The 19899-nt window shown below is 44.7% G+C and overlaps 2 protein-coding genes across 6 annotated transcripts in view; one reads left to right on the top strand and one right to left on the bottom strand.

Moving 5' to 3' along the window:
* Positions 1–10524, bottom strand: part of RSRC2 (arginine and serine rich coiled-coil 2) — a 185227-nt gene extending 174703 nt beyond the window's left edge. Inside the window, exon 1 of one of the 3 annotated variants that reach the window (XR_004540325.1) lies at positions 10389–10524. Coding sequence is in view for 2 of the 3 variants with exons in the window: in XM_033954530.1 (XP_033810421.1) it covers positions 10389–10394 (6 nt within the window). In the remaining variant the exon portion in view is untranslated. The remainder of the gene's footprint in view (positions 1–10388) is intronic. The other 2 variants (XM_033954530.1, XM_033954528.1) reach the window with 2 other exon arrangements.
* Positions 10525–10547: 23 nt separating this feature from the next.
* Positions 10548–19899, top strand: part of KNTC1 (kinetochore associated 1) — a 262047-nt gene continuing 252695 nt past the window's right edge. For 2 of the 3 annotated variants that reach the window (XM_033954527.1, XM_033954525.1), the window contains exons 1-3: positions 10548–10868; positions 17180–17346; positions 19567–19687. In XM_033954527.1, the coding sequence (XP_033810418.1) occupies positions 17215–17346; positions 19567–19687 (253 nt within the window). In that variant the 5' untranslated portion in view covers positions 10548–10868; positions 17180–17214. Of the gene's footprint in view, positions 10869–12775; positions 12828–17179; positions 17347–19566; positions 19688–19899 lie in introns of those variants that run through there. The other variant, XM_033954526.1, reaches the window with a different exon arrangement.

Below are 19899 nucleotides of genomic sequence, written 5' to 3'. Positions count from 1 at the left end.
GATGGGTGACTTTGTTCACCAGATGCTACAAAGCCAAGCAGAAACCGATAGTGTGGAAGAAATGTGGTCGACTTTGAAAGCCACCATATAGGAAGCGACAAACCGTTATGTTAAGCTAGTAAGTAAACGCCGTAGAAACAATAAACCACAGTGGTTCACTGCGGAGATCTCAGACCTCATCAAAGAAAAGAAAAAAAGCATTCATCTCTTACAAACAATCAAGGGAACAGGACTCCAGAGCAGAATACCTGACCAAGTCAAAAGCCGTCAAAACAGCAGTCAGGGAGGCTAAATTCAACATGGAGGAATCTCTAGCAAAGAACATCCAGAAGGGAGATAAATCATTCTTCAGGTATATCAGTGACAGAAGTAAAAACTCGGGAGGAATAGAACGTCTTAGGAAACCAGACGGAGACTATGTGGAAAAGGACTCAGGAAAAGCCCAACTGTTAAATGAATACTTCTGCTGTCTTCACCTGAGAAGCACCGGGGCATGGCCCTCAGCTACAGACAAGGGCTGACTCAGTTGACCCATTTAGCGATTTCAAATTTACGCCCAGCAGTGTCTACGGTGAGCTGTCAAAGCTCAAGGTTTACAAGGCAATGAGACCGGACAACCTGCACCCCAGGGTGCTCAGGGAGTTGAGTGATGTCTTGGCGGAGCCGCTGTCAGTGCTCTTCAACCTCTCCCTTAGTTCAGGTAGCGTCCCGTTGGACTGGAAGAAGGCTATCGTCATTCCACTCCACAAGAAAGGCTCCAAGACAGAAGCAGCAAACTACAGACCAGTGAGTCTCACATCAATAGTGAGCAAACTAATGGAAACTCTAATCAAACACCAATTAGATACGATCCTGAATGAAGAGAACCTACGGGATCCCCGTCAACATGGATTTACTAAGGGGAGATCCTACCAATCCAACCTGATCAGCTTCTTTGACTGGGTGACGGGGAAGCTAGATGTTGGAGAGTCCCTGGACATCGTATACCTGAACTTTAGCAAAGCATTCGATAGATTGCCTCATCGCAGGTTGCTAAGCAAGATGAATTCCATAGGATTGGGCGACACATCGACGAAGTGGGTTGGAAACTGGCTTAGAGGTAGGGTTCAAAGGGTAATGGTGAATGGCACCCCCTCTGAAATGATGGAGGTGATTAGCGGAGTGCCCCAGGGCTCGGTCTTGGGCCCAATACTATTCAATATCTTTATAAGGGACTTGGCAGAAGGGCTCCGAGGTAAGATAACATTATTCGCCGATGACGCCAAACTAAGCAATGTAGTGGGCAAAAGCACAATGGATAAAAATTCAATGCCCGACAATATGATGCACGATCTACTCTTACTAGAGAACTGGTCTAAGACATGGCAGCTCAGCTTCAATGCCAAAAAATGCAAAGTTATGTACCTGGGTACCCAAAATCCATGCAGGACTTATACCCTTAATGGCGAGATCCTAACAGGAACGGTAGCAGAATGAGACTTAGGGGTGATCATCAGTGAGGACATGAAGGCTGCCAATCAAGTGGAGCAAGCTTCATCCAAGGCAAGACAAATCATAGGTTGCATACGTAGGGGTTTCATCAGCCATAAGCCTGAGGTCATTATGCCTTTGTAAAGATCCATGGTGAGACCCCACCTGGAATACTGTGTGCAATTCTGGAGGCCGCATTACCGTAAGGATGTACTGAGGCTGGAATCAGTCCAGAGAATGGCCACCCGATGGTCTCGGGACTGAAGGATCTCCGTACGAAGAACGGTTAGATAAATTACAGCTATACTCGCTCGAAGAGCGCAGAGATAGGGGAGACATGATCGAAACGTTCAAGTATCTCACGGGCCGCATCGATGCAGAGGATATCTTCTTTTTCAAGGGTCCCACGGCAACAAGAGGACATCCGTGGAAAATCAGAGGCGGGAAACTGCGCGATGACACCAGGAAATTCTTTTTCACCGAAAGGGTGTTGATCGCTGGAATGGTCTTCCACTTCAGGTGATTGAGGCCAGCAGCGTGCCTGATTTTAAGGCCAAATGGGATCGACACGTGGGATCTATTCGCAGGGTAAAGGCAAGGGAGGGTCATTAGGGTGGGCAGACTGGATGGGCCGTGGCCCTTATCTGCCGTCTATTTCTATGTTTCTATGAAGGCATGCGCGGTGCAGCAGTCGCAAACTTTCTAAAGTTCTACAAGCAAGTCTGCATCTGGGCTCCGTGGATGACGTCACCCATATGTGAGAATAGGCTGCCTGCTTGTCCTTGGATAACCATCTTCAAAAGGGCTTCATGGCTCATGAGCCCCAAACGAAGCTCCTTCTAGGCCAGGCACAATTTCTCAATCGCCTCGAAGGGACGGAGAACATTAGCGATGTAGAGGGTGGTTTTACTAATGCTTAAATAGATGCCCAAATAGCGCGTGGGCTTGGTCAAGGGAGAAATAGGCATCAAAGCATGCCAGGGCTCTGGGGGACAACCAGAAAGCAGCAAGAGCTCTGGCTTACCGCAATTCACTTAAAGCCCAAACAAATCCCCAAAATCTCAGATCACCTCCAAGGTAGATGAATTGAAATTGAGGTAGATGAATTGAAATTTGGTCCAAAACAGCAGGATATCGTCGACAAACAGGGTGACCCCCCACCCAAATCCCTTGAATGTCTGGTGCCTGCCAGATTTTAATAGCAAGGGGGTTATATGGCCAAGAGAAAAAGAAGTGGGGAAAGAGGACAGCTCTGCCATGTACCCCTCTGTAGCCCAAAAGCTTCCATAAGACACCCGTTAATCAAGAGCCAAGCTTTGGGCGCAGTATAGAGAGCAGTTACTCAAGCCAGTCAGTGCCCCTGAATGCTGCCGCATTCCAAAGCCCAAAAGAGATATTCCCAGGAGATACAATACTGTCGAAAGCCTTCTCTAAGTCTAGCCCCGCAACAGCTGATTGACCTCCCCAACCGACCTGATCGTAGATGGCTCACAGGACTTTCAGCAAGTTCAAAGAGGCATATCTCCCAGGCACGAAGCCCACCTGATCTGTATGTATGAGACCAGGGAGAAAACAATTCAGGCAGCGCGCCATAGTCATAGCCAGTAACTTAATATCCTGGTCTAACAGGGAGATAGGCCTGAAAGAGCCAACCAAGTCTGGATTCTTACCCGGTTTAGGTATCAGAATAACATGAGCTAGATTGTCCGGAAAGGCCTCTCCCTCGACCACCATGGCATTACACATCGCATTAAGTGGCTCTGCCACCAAATCCTGGAGGAATCGGTAATATTTCGGGCCCAAGCTATCAGAGCCAGATGCTTTTGCTAAGGTGAGAGATTTAATGGTTATCAGCATCTCCGGTCCCGTGATCAGAGCACTCAAAGAGGCAGCCTGATCAGCCTCCAAATGGGGTACCCCCAGCCCCTGGAAAAAGACACCCAGAGTGTTCCGATCTAAAGATCTACCACTATACAGAGTTTTGTAGTACCGAACAAACTGCTCTGCAAACTGCTGTTCCCCTTCATAGCGCTTCCACTGGGTGTCTCGAATAGCCATGATGATTTTACGCTTTTTAAAGGGGCGGACTAGATTAGCCAGAAGCTTCCCGATCTTACTCCCCCACCGATAAAGATGATATCGTTAATAATAGAGTGATTGATTCGTGCGCTGATTAAGCAAGGCCTCTATTTTACTTCTGAGAGTTTTGTACTCCAAATGATCCAGGGCAGACAAGGTAGCAATATGCGCTCTCTTAAAGGAATGCAACTGCTAAGTCAACTGAATGAGCTCCCGATCCTTTGTCCACCTTTTAGCAGCAGTGTACACTATTATGTGACCACATAATACTGCTTTAAAAGCAAACCAGAAGGTCACAGGCCCCATATCAGGAGTGTCTTTTGTAGTCTAATACAGTGTTTTTCAACCTTTTTACACCTATGGACCGGCAAAAATAAAAGAATTATTTTGTGGACCGGCATTGGTCCGTGGACCGGCGGTTGAAGAACACTGGGCTAAGTCATGGGCCAGACCCCACCCATCTCTACCCAATCTCCACCCCCATAATAGTATTAATTGCACCTTGCACGTCCCATGCCTCATCTGGAAGCCTGGACGTTGCAACGTCAAAGAGAAGGCTTCCGTTTCAGTCGCAGGATGCCTGTAGGAGCCACTGCCCGTGGCTTTGTGCACTGATTCAGTTAGGAAGAGGGAGCTGGCTCGAAGATAACGCCGCATCGACCGCACTGTGGACCGGCGGTTGAAGAACACTGTTTGGGGCCTGATGCACATGCTGGCTCTGTGGACCGGCAGGAAATTTCTGTGGACCGGCACTGGTCCATGGACCGTTGGTTGAAGAACACTGGTCTAATAGTCCACCCATCGAGCTCTCAGAGAAGTCTGAAAGTCCGGGTCAGCATACAAATGGGACAATTTCCAAGATGGAGCCTTTTGAGTAGAAGCCACAGTCAGATTAAGGACGCATGATCAGAAGCAGTAGCTTCAGATATCTCCGTCTTGGTAGCCTTGGCAAACAACCACTTATCAAGGAGACAGTCCAACCTGGCGTACACCTTATGGGCATGGGAACAGAAAGTAAAATCCATGTCAAAGGGGTGCAAAGCATGCCACACATCCATCAGTTCCAGGTGCTGGGATAGGAAGCCCATTCATCACATGTCATGATCCTGAGTGCGGGGCCGGGGCTGTTTACAATCCACACCCGGATCCGCAGTAATATTCAGATTGCCCCCCCCTAGAATCTGCTGATAGTCTGGATAGCCAGAGATGGATAAGAACAGCGTAAAAAAAATTTGGCAGTAAACATTCGGGACATATATGCTACAAAATAATAATTTCAGCCCCCACAGCTCCCCCAATACTATAATGAACCGCCCCTCCTTATTTTGGATTTTTTTATGTAAGGTAAACAGAAATCTTTTATGCAGCAAGATAGCAACTCCCCGTTGTCTCCCACTGAAAGTAGAAAGTAGACTTCCCCCCATCCCCTCTTAAGTTTGACATGTTCAATCTGAGAAAGACGAGAAGTACGCAACATCTGTCCCCTGCTTCCTAAGCAGTGCCAGTATCCGGGACTGCTTAATGGGGGACTTAACCCGTCAACATTAAACGTGATCACCTTCAAGTCAGCCATTTGCACAAAGTAGACAGGCACCAGCCCTGTACAGTGGGGCAAAACCCCCCCACTCCAGCAGCAAGTCAACCATATTCTCCAAATCCAGGAAACAACGGACAAAGAACCCTAAAGTTTGGCAGTGCGAACGGAGCCTCCAAGCTAAGCTTCACCACAACAGTAATCAGCTACAATGCCCTGGGTACCTCAACCCACCCTCCAAACACCTCACAGACATACACATTCCCCCCACACACTCCAACCATACCCAGTATTCTCCCCAGGGCCTTACAGCCGGGCGCTGCGCCCGGCTGATTTAGATGACCGCCCAGCTAATCATGCTGCTGCCGCCGATGCTCCTTCCCGGGCTGACTCGCCGCCAAAAATTTTGTTTGACGCCTGCCTTTTTTTTTTGCCAGCATGCTTTTACTTGCTTCGGGCCTTCCTAGTTACCGGGACCTGCCTACTTTCTGTTTCCGCGAAGGCAGGACCCGGCAGCAAGGAAGGCCCGAAGCAAGTAAAAGCAGCAAGTATAGTGGTATACCATTTGAGAAAAACAAACGTATGGACATCAGACCCGATTCTGCTTGCTCTTTTAAAGCTCCAATCCAAGCAACCTTGGTGTCTATTGTGGAAGATAAAGTGGTCAGCCAGGAAGAATAAAATCAAGAAAGTTCAAGTTTAGTCAAGCTGTGATTTGAAATTTATAGGCATTTGTTTTTCATCCTTTAACTGGCAGGCAGAAGGATGCTCCATTTATTAATCTTGCAAAGTCTGATACAGGAAAAGCTAGAAGTGCATCAGGATTTAAGGAGCTTGGGGTGTGCAAATCCACTTAATGCAGAAATTACAGTAAAACAAAATCACTTTTCTATTTCACTGCAGCTCTATGAGGTTCTTTTGCACTTAGCTATAGTCAAATGATGGATAGGAATATGTTTATTTCATTTAAGTTAAGGGAAAACAATATTTTTTCTGAGTATCCTGTAAATAATGGTTCACAAATTAATTCAGCCTGTTTTAAGGCTGGGTTTTGTTTTTCACATTATTGCTTCTGTTTTTATAATCCTTAAAAAAAATAAGGGGCAATTCTCCAAGTGAGTTCTTCCTCGTATGCACCCCGAGACTGTTCAGGGAACGCCTATTCTATAGCAGTGAATGGGCTCCCAGGTTCCTTTACAGAATGGTAGCATATAGCCTTAGATCCAGGCGCCTTACAGTTAAAGCAGCCATAGAGCTGACGTAACTAAGCATGTCCACTTGTGGGAGAAATGATTTTATTTTCAGTTTAGTGATCAAAATGTGTCTGTTTTGAGAATTTATATCTGCTGTCTATATTTTGCACTATGGCCCCCTTTTACTAAATCGCAATAGCGGTTTTTAGCACAGGGAGCCTATGAGCATCGAGAGCAGTGCAGAGCATTCAGCGCATCTCCCTGCGCTAAAAACCGCTATTGCAATTTAGTAAAAAGGGAGGGGGTATATTTGTCTATTTTTGTATAGTTGTTTCTGAGGTGACATTGCATAAAATCATCTGCCTTGACCGCTTTGAAAACCTGCGGAATATATATGATAATTAACATTTTCTCTGCGTACAGTGTGCTTTGTGGGGTTTTTTAAAAATTTTATTGTTGGTAGATCATTTTGACTTGGTCATTTTAAAAGTAGCTCACAAGCCCATAAAGTGTGGGCACCCTTGCTGTAGAGCCATTTCTTGTATGACTGGATCAGCTATATTTATCTTTTTTTTTTTTTTAGTTGTTTAAATTCATGCAGAAATAAATGGCTAGATGGAACCTAATGTCTTCATTAACGCCTTTCCCTTTTTTTAACCTCTATACCATTTGAAAGAGGGCAAAAACTTCTTAAATTTAGTAAAAATATTCTGGCACAAGTGTCAAACCTTAAAAAAGGAAGTCATATTGAGCATTGGAAAATAATAATAATAATTAACTAATAAAAATAGTACACATTTAGGGCTCCTTTTACTAAGTTACAATAGTGGTTCTAGCGTGCGCTTAGTGCGCGGAGAATTGCCACATGCACTAGATGCTAACGCCAGCATTGAGCTGGCGTTAGTTTTCCCACATAGCACAGAGGTTTGCGCGTACCTTAGTAAAAGAGGGGGTTAATTTTCCCCACCACCAAATTTCCCCATCCCGCCCCACCCAGCTACTTTTTCATGCCACCCGGCTGGAAAAAATTTCTGGGGAGAACACTGCATACCCCCAACCCAATCCAAAAAGCATGCTTTCCCCAACATACCAACCCATGTGCACTTCCCCGCCCACCCAGAGAGGACCTCCCCCAGCAAACAAATACAGATCTACATCCCCCACAGAGTAAAGCAACAAAAACCAATTGTAAAACTAAACAATAACTCAGGCAGAACAGGCCATCTCCATTGGGTCCTGGAACACAGTTTGAGGCCTCGGGAACAGAAGGCCTGCAAGTCCCATAAAGGGTCCCCCGTCCGGACAAGCCCATGCCAACACAAAACACCATAGTTCAGGCCAGAAGGAGTCCCCGCAGGCGCCAGAAACCAGGAAATCCATGCAGAAACAAAGAGGCCATAGGTCCAGCCATGAATTTCAAGCCCCAGGCCTGTCTAAAGTGCCCAGCCGGGACCCAAGAATCCCAGCAAGCGAAGGCAAAGGACAGCCATCAGGCCACAGAGAAACAGGCTGATACTTCAAGTCAAGAAAGAAGCTGCCCCATAAAACCCTGGGCCTCCTCCACAGTAGCAAGAGTGACCGACTTGCCATCCTTCCACATGCACAATTTTGCCAGGAATACCAGCGCAAATTTGATACCTCTGTTGTGGAGATCCGTGCAAAACAGTGACATGAGTTTGTGCTGGGCAACCACCCACACAGAGCAGTCATTGAAGATCAACACCTTAGCGCCGTCATAGTCCAAAGCTCAGAGAAGCAGCTCTTTTCCTCTCCAGTTGCTATATTTTGCAATAGCCTTACAAGCTCTCACCTCTCCCGACTGTCAGACGCCAATGCGGTGAGGCCCACTCAAAGCAGGAGGCAAGATCAGACAGGCCAAGCTTTTCCAGTAACCACTTGCTGAAAACGCAGTACAGGTCACCGTTTCAGGCAGGCCCACAAGTCATAAGTTGTTGTGGTGACTTCTATTTTCAAATTCCTCCAACTTGTGAGTGAGCTCCGCAGCTTGTGTCCGCAGCTCCTGCATTACCAGGCCAGAGCATGTGTCTTCCTGGGTAGACAGCCACTTCTTCACTTCGGTGATCCTCTGGTTATCAAATTTCTTTTTCATTTTGTCTACTGCCGACTGGATCTTATTAAGCCGGTCTGTCAGGGCTGTCAAGCCTGATTTTGTGATGTCCTGAATCTATTTCCCAGCAGGAATTGTTAAAGTGGCTGGCTCCGCCATCATTTTAAGTGGGGTCTGGGGCTGTTTATCTTTGGTGCTTCTAGCTGATTTTATAGGCATACCTGGCACTGCTGCTGCTATCCAAAAGAGCTCCAGGCAGAGGCAGAAACCCTTCCCCAGCACTCAGTCCAGAAAAACCCAGGGACACACATAGAAATAACAGGTAAAATTGCTGATTTAAGTGGGGTGGGAACAGAGCTCCTCTCTCACATATCTGCACAGGCAGGCTGCATCACGTGACCGATTCCTGCTGTATTTTAAAAATTATAATTTAAATTTATCAGGAGTCAGAACATTTTTATCTACAGACTCCAGGTACCCAAAATTGTCTCCTACTCCACAGCCCTGGAGAAGGCACTGAAAAAAATATGCAGGACATCTGAAGTAGGACTTCACAGCTCCGCGGAAAAATGAGAACTGAGGAGATGCGCATCCTACATCGGGCAGGAAGGCACTCACGCACGCATGGTGAGGTCAACCACGAACTTTCTAAAGTTCTTCAAAGCAAAATGCTTTTGCAGCTGTCCGCATCGGGGATCAGTGGATGATGTCATCCATACGTGAGAAATATGCTGCCTGCTTGTCCTGTGATAATGGATGCTGCAGATAGGCGAACTGGAAGGGCTAGTTGGACTTTATTTGCCGTCTTGTTTCTCTGTACACTGCTATGATCTAAGTCAATCGCTCCTTCCTGCCCACCTGGTTTTTAAGGTACTGTATATGGAGCCTGCTAGACTACAATACTGGGGGGCGGAGGTGGTCAACTACCTTGTCAGTAAGTTTAGGCTGGAGGTAGGGGAAGCCGGTAAGAACAAGCCCATGCAGTGTATGAGCCAGTCAGCAATTGCCTACTGACAGAAAGGGGAACACTTCGGCAATAAACTGCAGTTTGGGGTTTTGCTTACACCGCTATTCTTTTCTCACTAAACTTCAATGTAGAAACCTCACGTTAAGTCGGCTCTATGCATAGGTCGCACAACACCACCACACGTATAGATAGAGATGTGTGCATGCAAATTTAGGTGTTGGGCGCCGGATGTTTGCCCACAGATCTCGTTAACGCACATTCAGTTACCACAATGGGAAACAAACAACATTTAACTCTCGTGTTAGGAAGCCTTGCTCTGAATCTAAAGCATTAACGCACTGCATCGGTTGTCTTTGCTAATCTGATATTTTGCAGCACATTGATTAGTTAAAATTTTTCTATACTGCACCCCTTCAGTTACATGAAAAGATACAAAAAGGCACATTTACTACTACTGCTACTATTTAATATTTCTTTAGCGCTGATAAAAACTACAAAGGGCTATACAACATTTTGTTAAGTTAGCGTTATAAGATCAGTTATTACTGTGAACTACTGGATCCCAGTATTATAGACTTTCTACAAAATCGCCACGTTACTATACGATCTTTATTTTATAATTACTGTAGACATCTGTTAATTCCTACACGCTTTTTTCCGTTGTAACAGAAGAACAAGTCTTCAACCTACACGTATATATCAAAGAACTGACATTCTCGTTACAATTATTTAACGTTCGCTAGTAAGATATGAAAACAAAAGCAGCCGTTAACATGAAAGATCCGGAACATCCGAGGCCAGAGGATTATTACTCAAACACTTCCAACCCCTTACAAATAATAAAACGATCCTTTTTGATCTCCCCTAGTAGGTAGCTCGCACCACAAACTAGACGAAAACATCCGGCAAACAATAGCGAGACCCTCTGACATCATGGCGGCGGACGAGACGCCATTTTCTTATCCTTCCACAAACCAGCGCCTCTCTCAGAAATGTACAAACCTCTTGATTTTGGGATACAGAAACACTCCAGATAGCCAAAGAAACCAACTATTAAACCGTTCGGTCATCACCTACCGTCATTCTTGCAGCACCTACGCCGCTCTTCCACTTTTATTTTTCTTCTAACTCCAGTCTCGGCCAGAGCACCCTTCAACGCCACCACACGGGAGAAAAAAAAAAAAAAGTTCGCTACGGCGCGAGATCAAGGCGGAGAATCCACAGCGACTAACCCTTTCTACCCGGATGTAACAAAGCTAGAGGGCCACCAGTTGCATTGTGGGATTGAAGTGGCGATCAATGCCTACGTCATCTGTGCGCTGAGCAATTGGTTTCTAGCCCGCCAATTTCTAATAGCTGATGGAGGATTATTTCCGGCAAGACGATCTTTGCTGAAGCTGACCGCTGGCTTTAGGAATATACGTGAATGCTCCGGCCAAGGTTTAGAAATAAATGGAGTTTACAAGAGTTTCTCCTTTGACAACATATCGTTAGTCTATGGTGTAATATTTCTCGTGTTTGGGAGAACCTTCCTGCAGAAAGTGAATATCTTAAAAGGTAATGTTACGGGAAATGCTCTATTTCCAAAGCAGAGAACATATAAAATAAAAACTGATATGGTGCTAGTCATCAGTATAGAACGCCTGGTGGATGGCTGAACGGTTTCTTCATACTGCAATTCCTTTAGGCTAGACTCGAGATCTCCAGACTAGTTTTATTTTCGGATACCTTTAATGAATACGCATAAGATGCATTTGCTCTCATTGTCATATAAAGTGCTGGGGTTTTTTTTCTAATGCTTACAAAGCAACACAGGTATGTGTGTCAAACTCGGCTGAATTTTGGATATTTGGTGCAAAATGTTGGATCCATAATCCTGATCTGGCCAATCATGGCACGAACGGAAGAACTGCTAATTTGTCCAATTCCAAAAGGGAGGTTTTGGGTGACACGGACCAGTGCTAGAATTCTGACACCCTATCCTGACATAAATAATGGGATTTGCAGCACTGATTTCAGTGCCTACAAACAGGGACTACAAAGATCATACTGCTTTGGGAAGTAAGTTTAGAACCAAGACTGATCACAAAGATGTCCTTCTGGAACTAGATTACTTCCCAGTTCAATTTTGGTTGCCATATCTCAAAAAAGATTTAGCAGAATTAGAAAAAGATCAAAGAAGAGCAACCAAAATGATAAAGGGGATGGAGCTCCTATTGTATGAGGAAAGGCTAAAGAAGTTAGGACACATCAGCTTGGAAAAGAGACAGCTGAATGGGGTGTGGGGGAGGATAGGATTGAACATAGGAGCCAACTTTTCAAGATTATTGGAGGGTGCTAAACCCTGCAAAAATTACTTCACCTTGGACACAGTCAATGAATTTGTTCAATATTGGGGGTGTTCAAGCACCCACAGAGCTGGCTCCTATGTAATTGAGGTTTACAAAATTCTGAGTGGTGTGAACTGGTAAAAGTGAATTTATGTTTCACTCTTTCCAAAAAGTACAAAGACCAGGGGACATTCAGTGAAATTATATGGAAATACTTTTAGAACAAATAGGAGGAAATCTTTTTTCACTCAGAATAGTTAAGCTGGTGAACTCAATGCCAAAGGATGTAGTAACAACAGTTAGTGTAGATTGGTTTAAACAAGTTCCTGGAGAAAAAGTCCATGGTCTGCTATTGAGACAAGTATAGAGAAGTCACTGTTTGTCCTGGGATTGGTAGCATGGAATGTTGCTACCAGTGTTCCCTCTAAGGACTGAGTTCATGTGAGCAAAAACATTTTTTTTCATGAGCAAAGGACTGAGTTGATGTCAACAAAAATGTTCTGTTACATTACTCTGATGGCATTATACACACGGTACAACACAAATTAAGAATTACAAATAATTAAAATAATGGAAAATAAGATGATATTTTATTGAAAGGGCTTAAAACATTTTTCAGTTACCGGTAGCTCTCAGAGGCCAATACCTCCTTCCCCAGGTCAATGCAGTGAGCTGTCCTAACCTGAGAAAGAAAGCTATGGCTTCTGACAGTTGGTCAAATATGTATTAAAATTAGTCTAATGAAAAGATATGAACTTAATTCTGTTTTCTATTTCACTCCCTCCTTTACAAAGCCCGCTAGTATTATTAGCACCGGCCACCGCAGTAACAGCTCCAACACTCATAAGAATTCTATGAGTGTCGTAGCTGTTGCATCGGCCGGCGCTAAAAATGCTAGTGTGGCTTTGTAAAAGAGGGGGGTCTATTTGTTAATCTTTATAAACACAGCCAAATGTATTGATCTTTATTTGCATGCTGTCAAGGGGACACTGCTACCTTTATTTTTAATACATAAGTTTAATTTTGTCTTGAAAATAGTAGCTGGATTCATCTTAATTCTTGAAAAAATGCTCGAAGAATTAAGTTCTATGCTGACCTACATATATTTCATCAGGTTGCATCTCTCAAATGTATAAACAACAGAACTATACCAAAGAACAACAACAAAAATCCTTTTAAAAATCAGGTATTTACAACAATATACACCAAATTTTAGCAATCCTGAATGCATGTTTTAAAAATCATGAAATCCACTACCGTCCCAGCATTTGGTACACAGAAACCAGCCAGAAGATAGGCAATTACACTCATGCAATGTCAGAATAAGTGTTCTGCCAGAGCAAGCAGCAGGAGGCAAAATCAATGTTTTGATTCCACCTACCACTTTACATTTTTGCTATATTGTTAAATAAAGTAAATGTGCTTCTCTTTAGAGAGCAGTACCAGACAGGGTGTTCCTTATCCCCAGCACTGTTTTATTCTTTCTTTAGAACCCTTGTTAATGCAGCTTAGAGAGGACTTACCCCCACTAAGGTGTGCTAACCGATTAGCAAACGCTAACGCGTCCATAGACTAACATGCACGCGTTAGCATTTAACGTGTGCTAATTCGATTAGCGCACCTTAGTAAAAGAGGGTCTTAGAGATAGAAGGGATAGTGACACAGACCCAGGAAGTTTGCTCATTGGCTTTTTCATATAACTTGTTGCTTATTTTGAAACATCCTCAGTTAGACTTGTTGCAGGGGCTCCATCTCATATAGCAACATAGCAGTGTATTGGGACTGTATCTTAACCTTGACAAGCCAGAGGTGATATGATTTTACTGACTGGATGTCTATTTTTTCCTTTGAAACAAGAGGATAATAAATTGATCTATTTAGGCACATTTTTTACTAAAAATATTAAGGATGCATATCATGTTAATTTCAGTGTATTGTTAACAAAAATCTATAGATCTGAATATTAGGATGACTCTACCCCTAAAAGCCTGTGAGGTTGTATTGCTCTTTACAGAATAGTATTTTTTCCTAAGTTGCTATGGGACTCATTAAAAAAAAAAAAAAAGATCCAAAAAAACAACATAATGGGGAGATGGATGGCCACCTATCATCAAAAAGTCCAACGCATATGATGAAAAACCAACCAAAAAGTATCACACAATGCTATTTACCATAATCAAGATTTCTACAGAGTGGGCGTGACATGGGCAGCATCAGGGGTTTTGCATCATGGTATGATAACGGATAGCAAAAGGATTTGTTGGGTGTCTTGAGACATGCCCAGATTTAGACCTGCTTTAAAATTGAATAAGATGAGCAACAAATTGTCTTTTGCCCCACTAACAATTTGGTTATGTAGGAAATTGGAAAGCAGTAAGTGAGCTTTGGAACTATTGGAGAGTTGCTGAGTGCTGTACTGCCTGTCTGTTTGTGTCCCTGTCTGAATGAACCCTTACCTAATCAGCGGACGTCTGCCACCTCATCCCACACCCATACCTTCCAGACCCCAGCCACCTCCTACCCCCACACTTTCTACCCACACACTCCCTCTCCACTCTGTCTTTCACCATGCTCTATGTCACTGTGCTGTATCTGTATGTCTGTATTCTGTACTAGGAGCTGGAGAGCGAGTGCTGATTGTGTCACCTGTGTATGTTTGTCACGTGTAAGGGGCTGGATGCTTGAGTGAGTACTGCTGTTGCTGCGTGTGTCTGAGGACTGTGTGCCAGGGCTGGGAGAATGAGTGCCTCATTGTTTACTGACTAGGGAGGGGAGGTCTACATGTGGTAGGTGTAAGTGCATACAGTGGTGTTTATGGGGATAGTGGGACACACCTGTGGTGGTAGGTGATGGATTTACTCAATGCATTGGTGTTGGTGGAAGCTATGCTGTATGCCAGTGGTTCCCAGCCCTATCCTGGAGGACCACCAGGCCAGTCGGGTTTTCAGGCTAGCCCTAATAAATATGCATGAAACAGATTTGCATGCCTGCCACTTCCATTATATGCAACTCTCTCTCATGCATATTCATTAAGGCTAGCCTGAAACCCCGACTGGCCTGGTGGTCCTCCAGGACAGGGTTGGGAACCACTGCTGTAGGTGGAAGAGAATGGTCAGGGAGGGCCAGTATAAGAGTGTTCATGCCCTGCTTCTGCTTCCTGGATTTCACATATCAGGAATGCATAGATAGATACCGCTTTGATAAGGCTGCCATACAAGATCTCTCTAAGCAGCTCAAACCCTTCTTCTAGGACCTAGGCCAGACATGGGCAACTCCAGTCCTTGAGGGCCGGAATCCAATCGGGTTTTCAGGACTTCCCCAATGAATATGCATGAGATCTATTTGCATATACTGCTTTCAATGCATATTCATTGTGGAAATCCTGAAAACCCGATTGGATTATGGCCCTTGAGGACCGAAATTGCCCATGTCTGCCATAGGCCCATACCCGCAGGAACAATCCTATACCTATCCATCTCTAATCTAATCAGGATTTCTTTGTCGCTCTTTACCGGAACAGGTTTAAGGCGATTTACAGGTTAAAAGTTAGCTAGATTGTGAGCCTTCGGGACAGATAGGGTAGTTTTTCTCAGCTACCTATTTTAATTTAGTTTGATACATTGTAAACCTTAGGTCTGTAAAATGCAGGAATGCGGTACATCAAATCTTAAATAAACATAAAAGGCCCAAGTAAAATCAAGGGGAAAAATACAATATAGAGAAGAGGTTGCAATGTTTCGAAAGGGAGGGTTACAAAGTTGCAGGGGAGTAACATAGTTATATGGTTGCAGGAGGGGTTACATCAGTGTATCTCAAACTGTGTGCCGAGGCACACTAGTGTTCCTCCTGAGATTCCAAGTGTGCCCTGGCACACTGAGGAAGAAGAGCCTGCCAGCTGACTTCCCTATGCGATACAGCTGCCCAATTCGCTGAAGGCCTACATGTTTCCCCCTTCTCTCTAGCCTCCTCTGGCTTCCCCCCTGGCCTCCCAGTCTCACCTTTAAAACTAATTACAGCATCCTGCAGAGGATCGCCGGTAGGTAAAATGATTTTATTTTCAATATCGTGATTGAAATGTGTCAGTTTTTAGAATTTATATCTGTTGTGTATATTATGTGTATATGACAAATGAATGGAAAAAAATTACATTACAATTAGTAAAGGGGATGGGATCTGGGGCAAAGCTTGGGTGGGCCTAGTTGGGGTACTCAGTTGATATTTATTAGACTTAAAGGGTACTTAGCTTGAAGTAGTTGAGAAACACTGCTGTATGCAATCAGCTGGCGCCAATACCTCTCCTTCTCTAAGGCCATCTTCCCTGATGGCATCCCCTACTGGCATCTCAGGGCCCATCTGGAGGGCCTCTGCACATGCGCAGACGTCTACATGTTGATGTCATGCATACGCATGATGTCATTACGGCAAAGTCCACGCACTTCTGGGTGCCTCAAGCCGTGGCCGCTATCTTTAGTGTGCCCCGGCTTGAGAAAGTTTGAGAGACACTGGGTTACATTGTAGTAAAGTATCTTGTGGAGGAAGTTACCGCTTCCCTCGTATTGCTGGGCACTGGGAGTCTCCAGTCAGTGCTAGCAGCCAACACAGGCCTCACTCAGCCCACCATCTTCAGCTGCCTCATGCAGTTCCTCCAAGCCTTCCTTACTCACACCCTGGCCTACATTACCTTCCCCAGCACCCCCAGGCTCTACAGAACACCATGGCAAAGTTCTACATCATAAATCTGCTTCCCCATGGTCATAGACATCAACTGCACACACGTTGCATTCAGAACCACGACAACCACCACTCCCTTCCCGGGTGGACAAGGCCACCTACTGCAACAGGAAAGCATTACAGTGAAATATGCAGGTTGTATTTGACGCTCCCAGGGAGATAATGGACGGGTGTGCCTGATACCCAGGCTCCACCCATAATAGAGATTATTGGTATCTGAGCACTAATTATCTGAGTGATCTCCTGTGCCAAAAAGTTACAGTTAGAGTGGATATATAGTTATTCACTGACTTAGCAAGATTGAGACAGGTGCTAACCTATTTTTGAAGAAGACTTTTTTTGTTGGTCAAAACTATATTTTACATAATTGGAGAGCACAAGACTTGCCTATGGTGGTATAGTGAAAAACTGAGATATCTTGGGCTAGAAAGATTGGATGCTAAGCAGGGATCACCAAAAGCTTGGCATCTTTATCAACAAATTTGGTCCCCGGTTTGGAAAAATGTACCCCACAGAGCACAAAAAAGGGCATTTGGGATGGGGAAGTTTACGATATTGATATAACTTTTGCCTTTTCATGTCACCATGGTGAAAAAACAACACTGGTGGTGGCATGCTTGTATAGAAGGGAAGAGGGGATTACGTTCTGGGGTTCAGTTACTGTAATTTAAAAGTACATGTTTTATATACTTGCATGAAGCCTGGAAGTATTTTCACTATACTGGTTAAATATTACCGTACATTTTTGTCTTGTTATGTGTGAGTTTATGAATAAAAATATAAAATAACTATCTGAATTCATCACAGGTTAAAAAAAAACAACACCATTAAAACCTTTCAATATGTGGGATAAGGTTGAATTTTTGACAAGTGATGATACGGGAAGTTGTCGTCTGAATATAGAATCGCGTCAAGAATGTGGAACAGCACTGTATCAAGTGGATACATTGCTTAAAATAACTTCATCTGAAAAGGTGATGTTTTCTATTACTTTGCTTATAAAGAGATTCAATTCCATTTACTGCATGTTTACATGCAAAAATTAATGCATTGGAAATGTAAAGCATTTGCAATAACTATTGGGCATATTTCTATGTGTGTTCCCAAACAATCATCATACAGAAAGCTCTTAAATGCATGTTATCGTGTTTCCCTGAAAATAAGAGTGTCATATATTCATTTGGGGCCCAAAAAAGGCACTAGGTCTTATTTTCAGGTAGGGCTTATTTTTTTCATGTACATGATCATCTCTCCCTTCCTCTTCTTCACCCCAATTCTTCCTCTTTGCTTTCCCCACATGTGCAAATCTTTCCTCCCCTCTCACCCATCCCCTTGTGCCTTCCTCTGCAGTATATTTCTATCCCTCCATCCCCCTGTGCAGCAGAACCCTTTGCCCAGCTTCCATCCTTCCCTCCCTCCCATCCCCCTGTGCAGCAGAACTGTTGAGCACCCACCGCACAGCCGAACCGCTGATGACCCTCCATCCTTCCCTCCCAACTGATCCCCGCCGACTGAGACCATAAATACCTTGCTGCAGAGGAGCGTCGGCCCAGCAGCACTCACAGGCTGCTTTGCGGACTTCTCAGTGGGGCCGTCTATGTATTGATGGCGCACCGCCGACCGCACCAATTGACACCCCAGAATGACCCTCCCTAACCCCGTGACACCCCCGACACCCCAACTTATTTTAAGTTAGACAGACGGATGGGTCCCAAGCCCGTCAGACTGGCAGGCCCGCCATCCTCCGAATGGCAGGCCTAGGGCCTGATTGGGCCATGTGCCTAAGGCCCCACCCATATGAGGGGCCTTAGACACCTGGGCCAACTGGAATTGGCCCAGTTGCCGTTTGACCCTCGTGTGGGGCGGGGCCTTAGGCACATGAGGACAATCCAGCCCATGTGCCTAAGCCCCACCCACAGGAGGGACCTAAGGCAACTGGGCCAATTCCGGTTGGCTCAGGCGCCTAAGGCTCCTGGCCCAATCAGGCCCTAGGTCCGCCATTCAGAGGATGAGCGGCCTGCCGGTCGTACTTGCTTGGGAGCCGTCCGTCCATCCAACTTAACTTGATATGGGGTGTCGGGGGTTAGGGGTGTCGCGGAGTTAGGGAGGGCTGTTTGGGGGGCTGATTGGGGGGAAGTGCTGTGGATGGGAAGGCTTGAGTTCCCTCCTGCCGGTATTTGAGGGGGGGGGGTCACCTTCCGGCAGGAAGGATTGGGCTCTCTCCTGCTGGTATTGTCGTATGGGGGGATCGCGGGGGTGTCACCTTCCAGCAGGAGGGGTTGGGCTCCCTCCTGCCGGTATTGTCGGGGTTCGGGGGGAGGTGGTTCGTGATCACGGCAGGAGAGATGCCTCATCTCTCCTGCCTCGATTATGATATGCCCTCACCCCCCTCAAATTGCTGCAAACTGCGGCAGGAGAGATTGGGCATCTCTTCTGCCGCAATTCGCAGCAGTTCGAGAGGGGATCGCGATCACGGCAGGGGAGATGAGGCATATCTCCTGCCACGATTGTTGCAGGGGGGGAATTCTATAACCAGTGTTGTTTTTGACAGACTTCGGTTACAGAATCCAGCTTTTAGGTGAAGGACTGGCCCCTCCTTCGCCTAAAAGGTCTTGTTTTGGGCATTTGGGACTTGGGCAATTTTTTGGTTGATAATGTGTTCTAAGGTTAGACGTAGTGGTGGTCTGGGCGATTAAACTGCTGAACGTAGAGGTAGGCTATTCTTTAAAAAAAACCAACAATCTTATTTTGAACGTTTTTTTGAGAATGGACATTTTCCCTGCTGCTACTTTCAGCGTTTAGGACCTTAGGCCAAAAGGGGACTTAAACATTTTTTGGGCTTATACCCCTCCACATCTCTGATTACACGTTGCTTCTTTTATTATTTATGTAAAAGTTCAATGCCCATTATTCATATTTGGTATTTGACCGAAAAATATGCTTTTCAATAAAGCTCTAATTAATAGCAACACTGCATCTTTTATAGCTAACCTGTCACTGTATGGTAATACTTTTGTTTAGACATAAAAGCTTTGCTTCAGCGTTCAAACAGATATTAATTAACCTTTTTCAGTTTTTGCAATAAATCTTAATAAATAAGTAAGCAATAAAAATAAACATGGAGAAAGATATTAGACTATTACTATTACTACTACTTTTACATCTGAACTTTTTTTATGCTCTCTCTTCCAAAGGTGCTTCTTAGTCCAAATATTTATGCATGCAATTTGAGCAAAGGCTGTATTGTTGTAGCGGACAGATCTGTATCCCTTCTTGACAATATTTGTCAATCACTTCATCTGCAGTTCCAGTTTGGTGAGTTTGCTCAGACATAACTAAAATGACTTCAGATGCAACTAATGTTCTACTTAGTTTAAACAGTGGCAGTCATGTGTATCCTAAAATACTTTTCTTTAATTTTTCCGTACTGGAGGTTAGGCAAATCTTGGATAAATTCCTAATTAGTAGGATATGAAATGTGTATCTTGAAGCTGACTGCAATCTCTAATGAGTTTTATTTTATTTGT

The sequence above is a fragment of the Geotrypetes seraphini genome, chromosome 8 (genome assembly GCF_902459505.1).
Source record: "Geotrypetes seraphini chromosome 8, aGeoSer1.1, whole genome shotgun sequence".
Lineage (NCBI taxonomy): Eukaryota > Metazoa > Chordata > Amphibia > Gymnophiona > Dermophiidae > Geotrypetes > Geotrypetes seraphini.
This window is presented reverse-complemented; position numbering and strand designations above follow the sequence as displayed.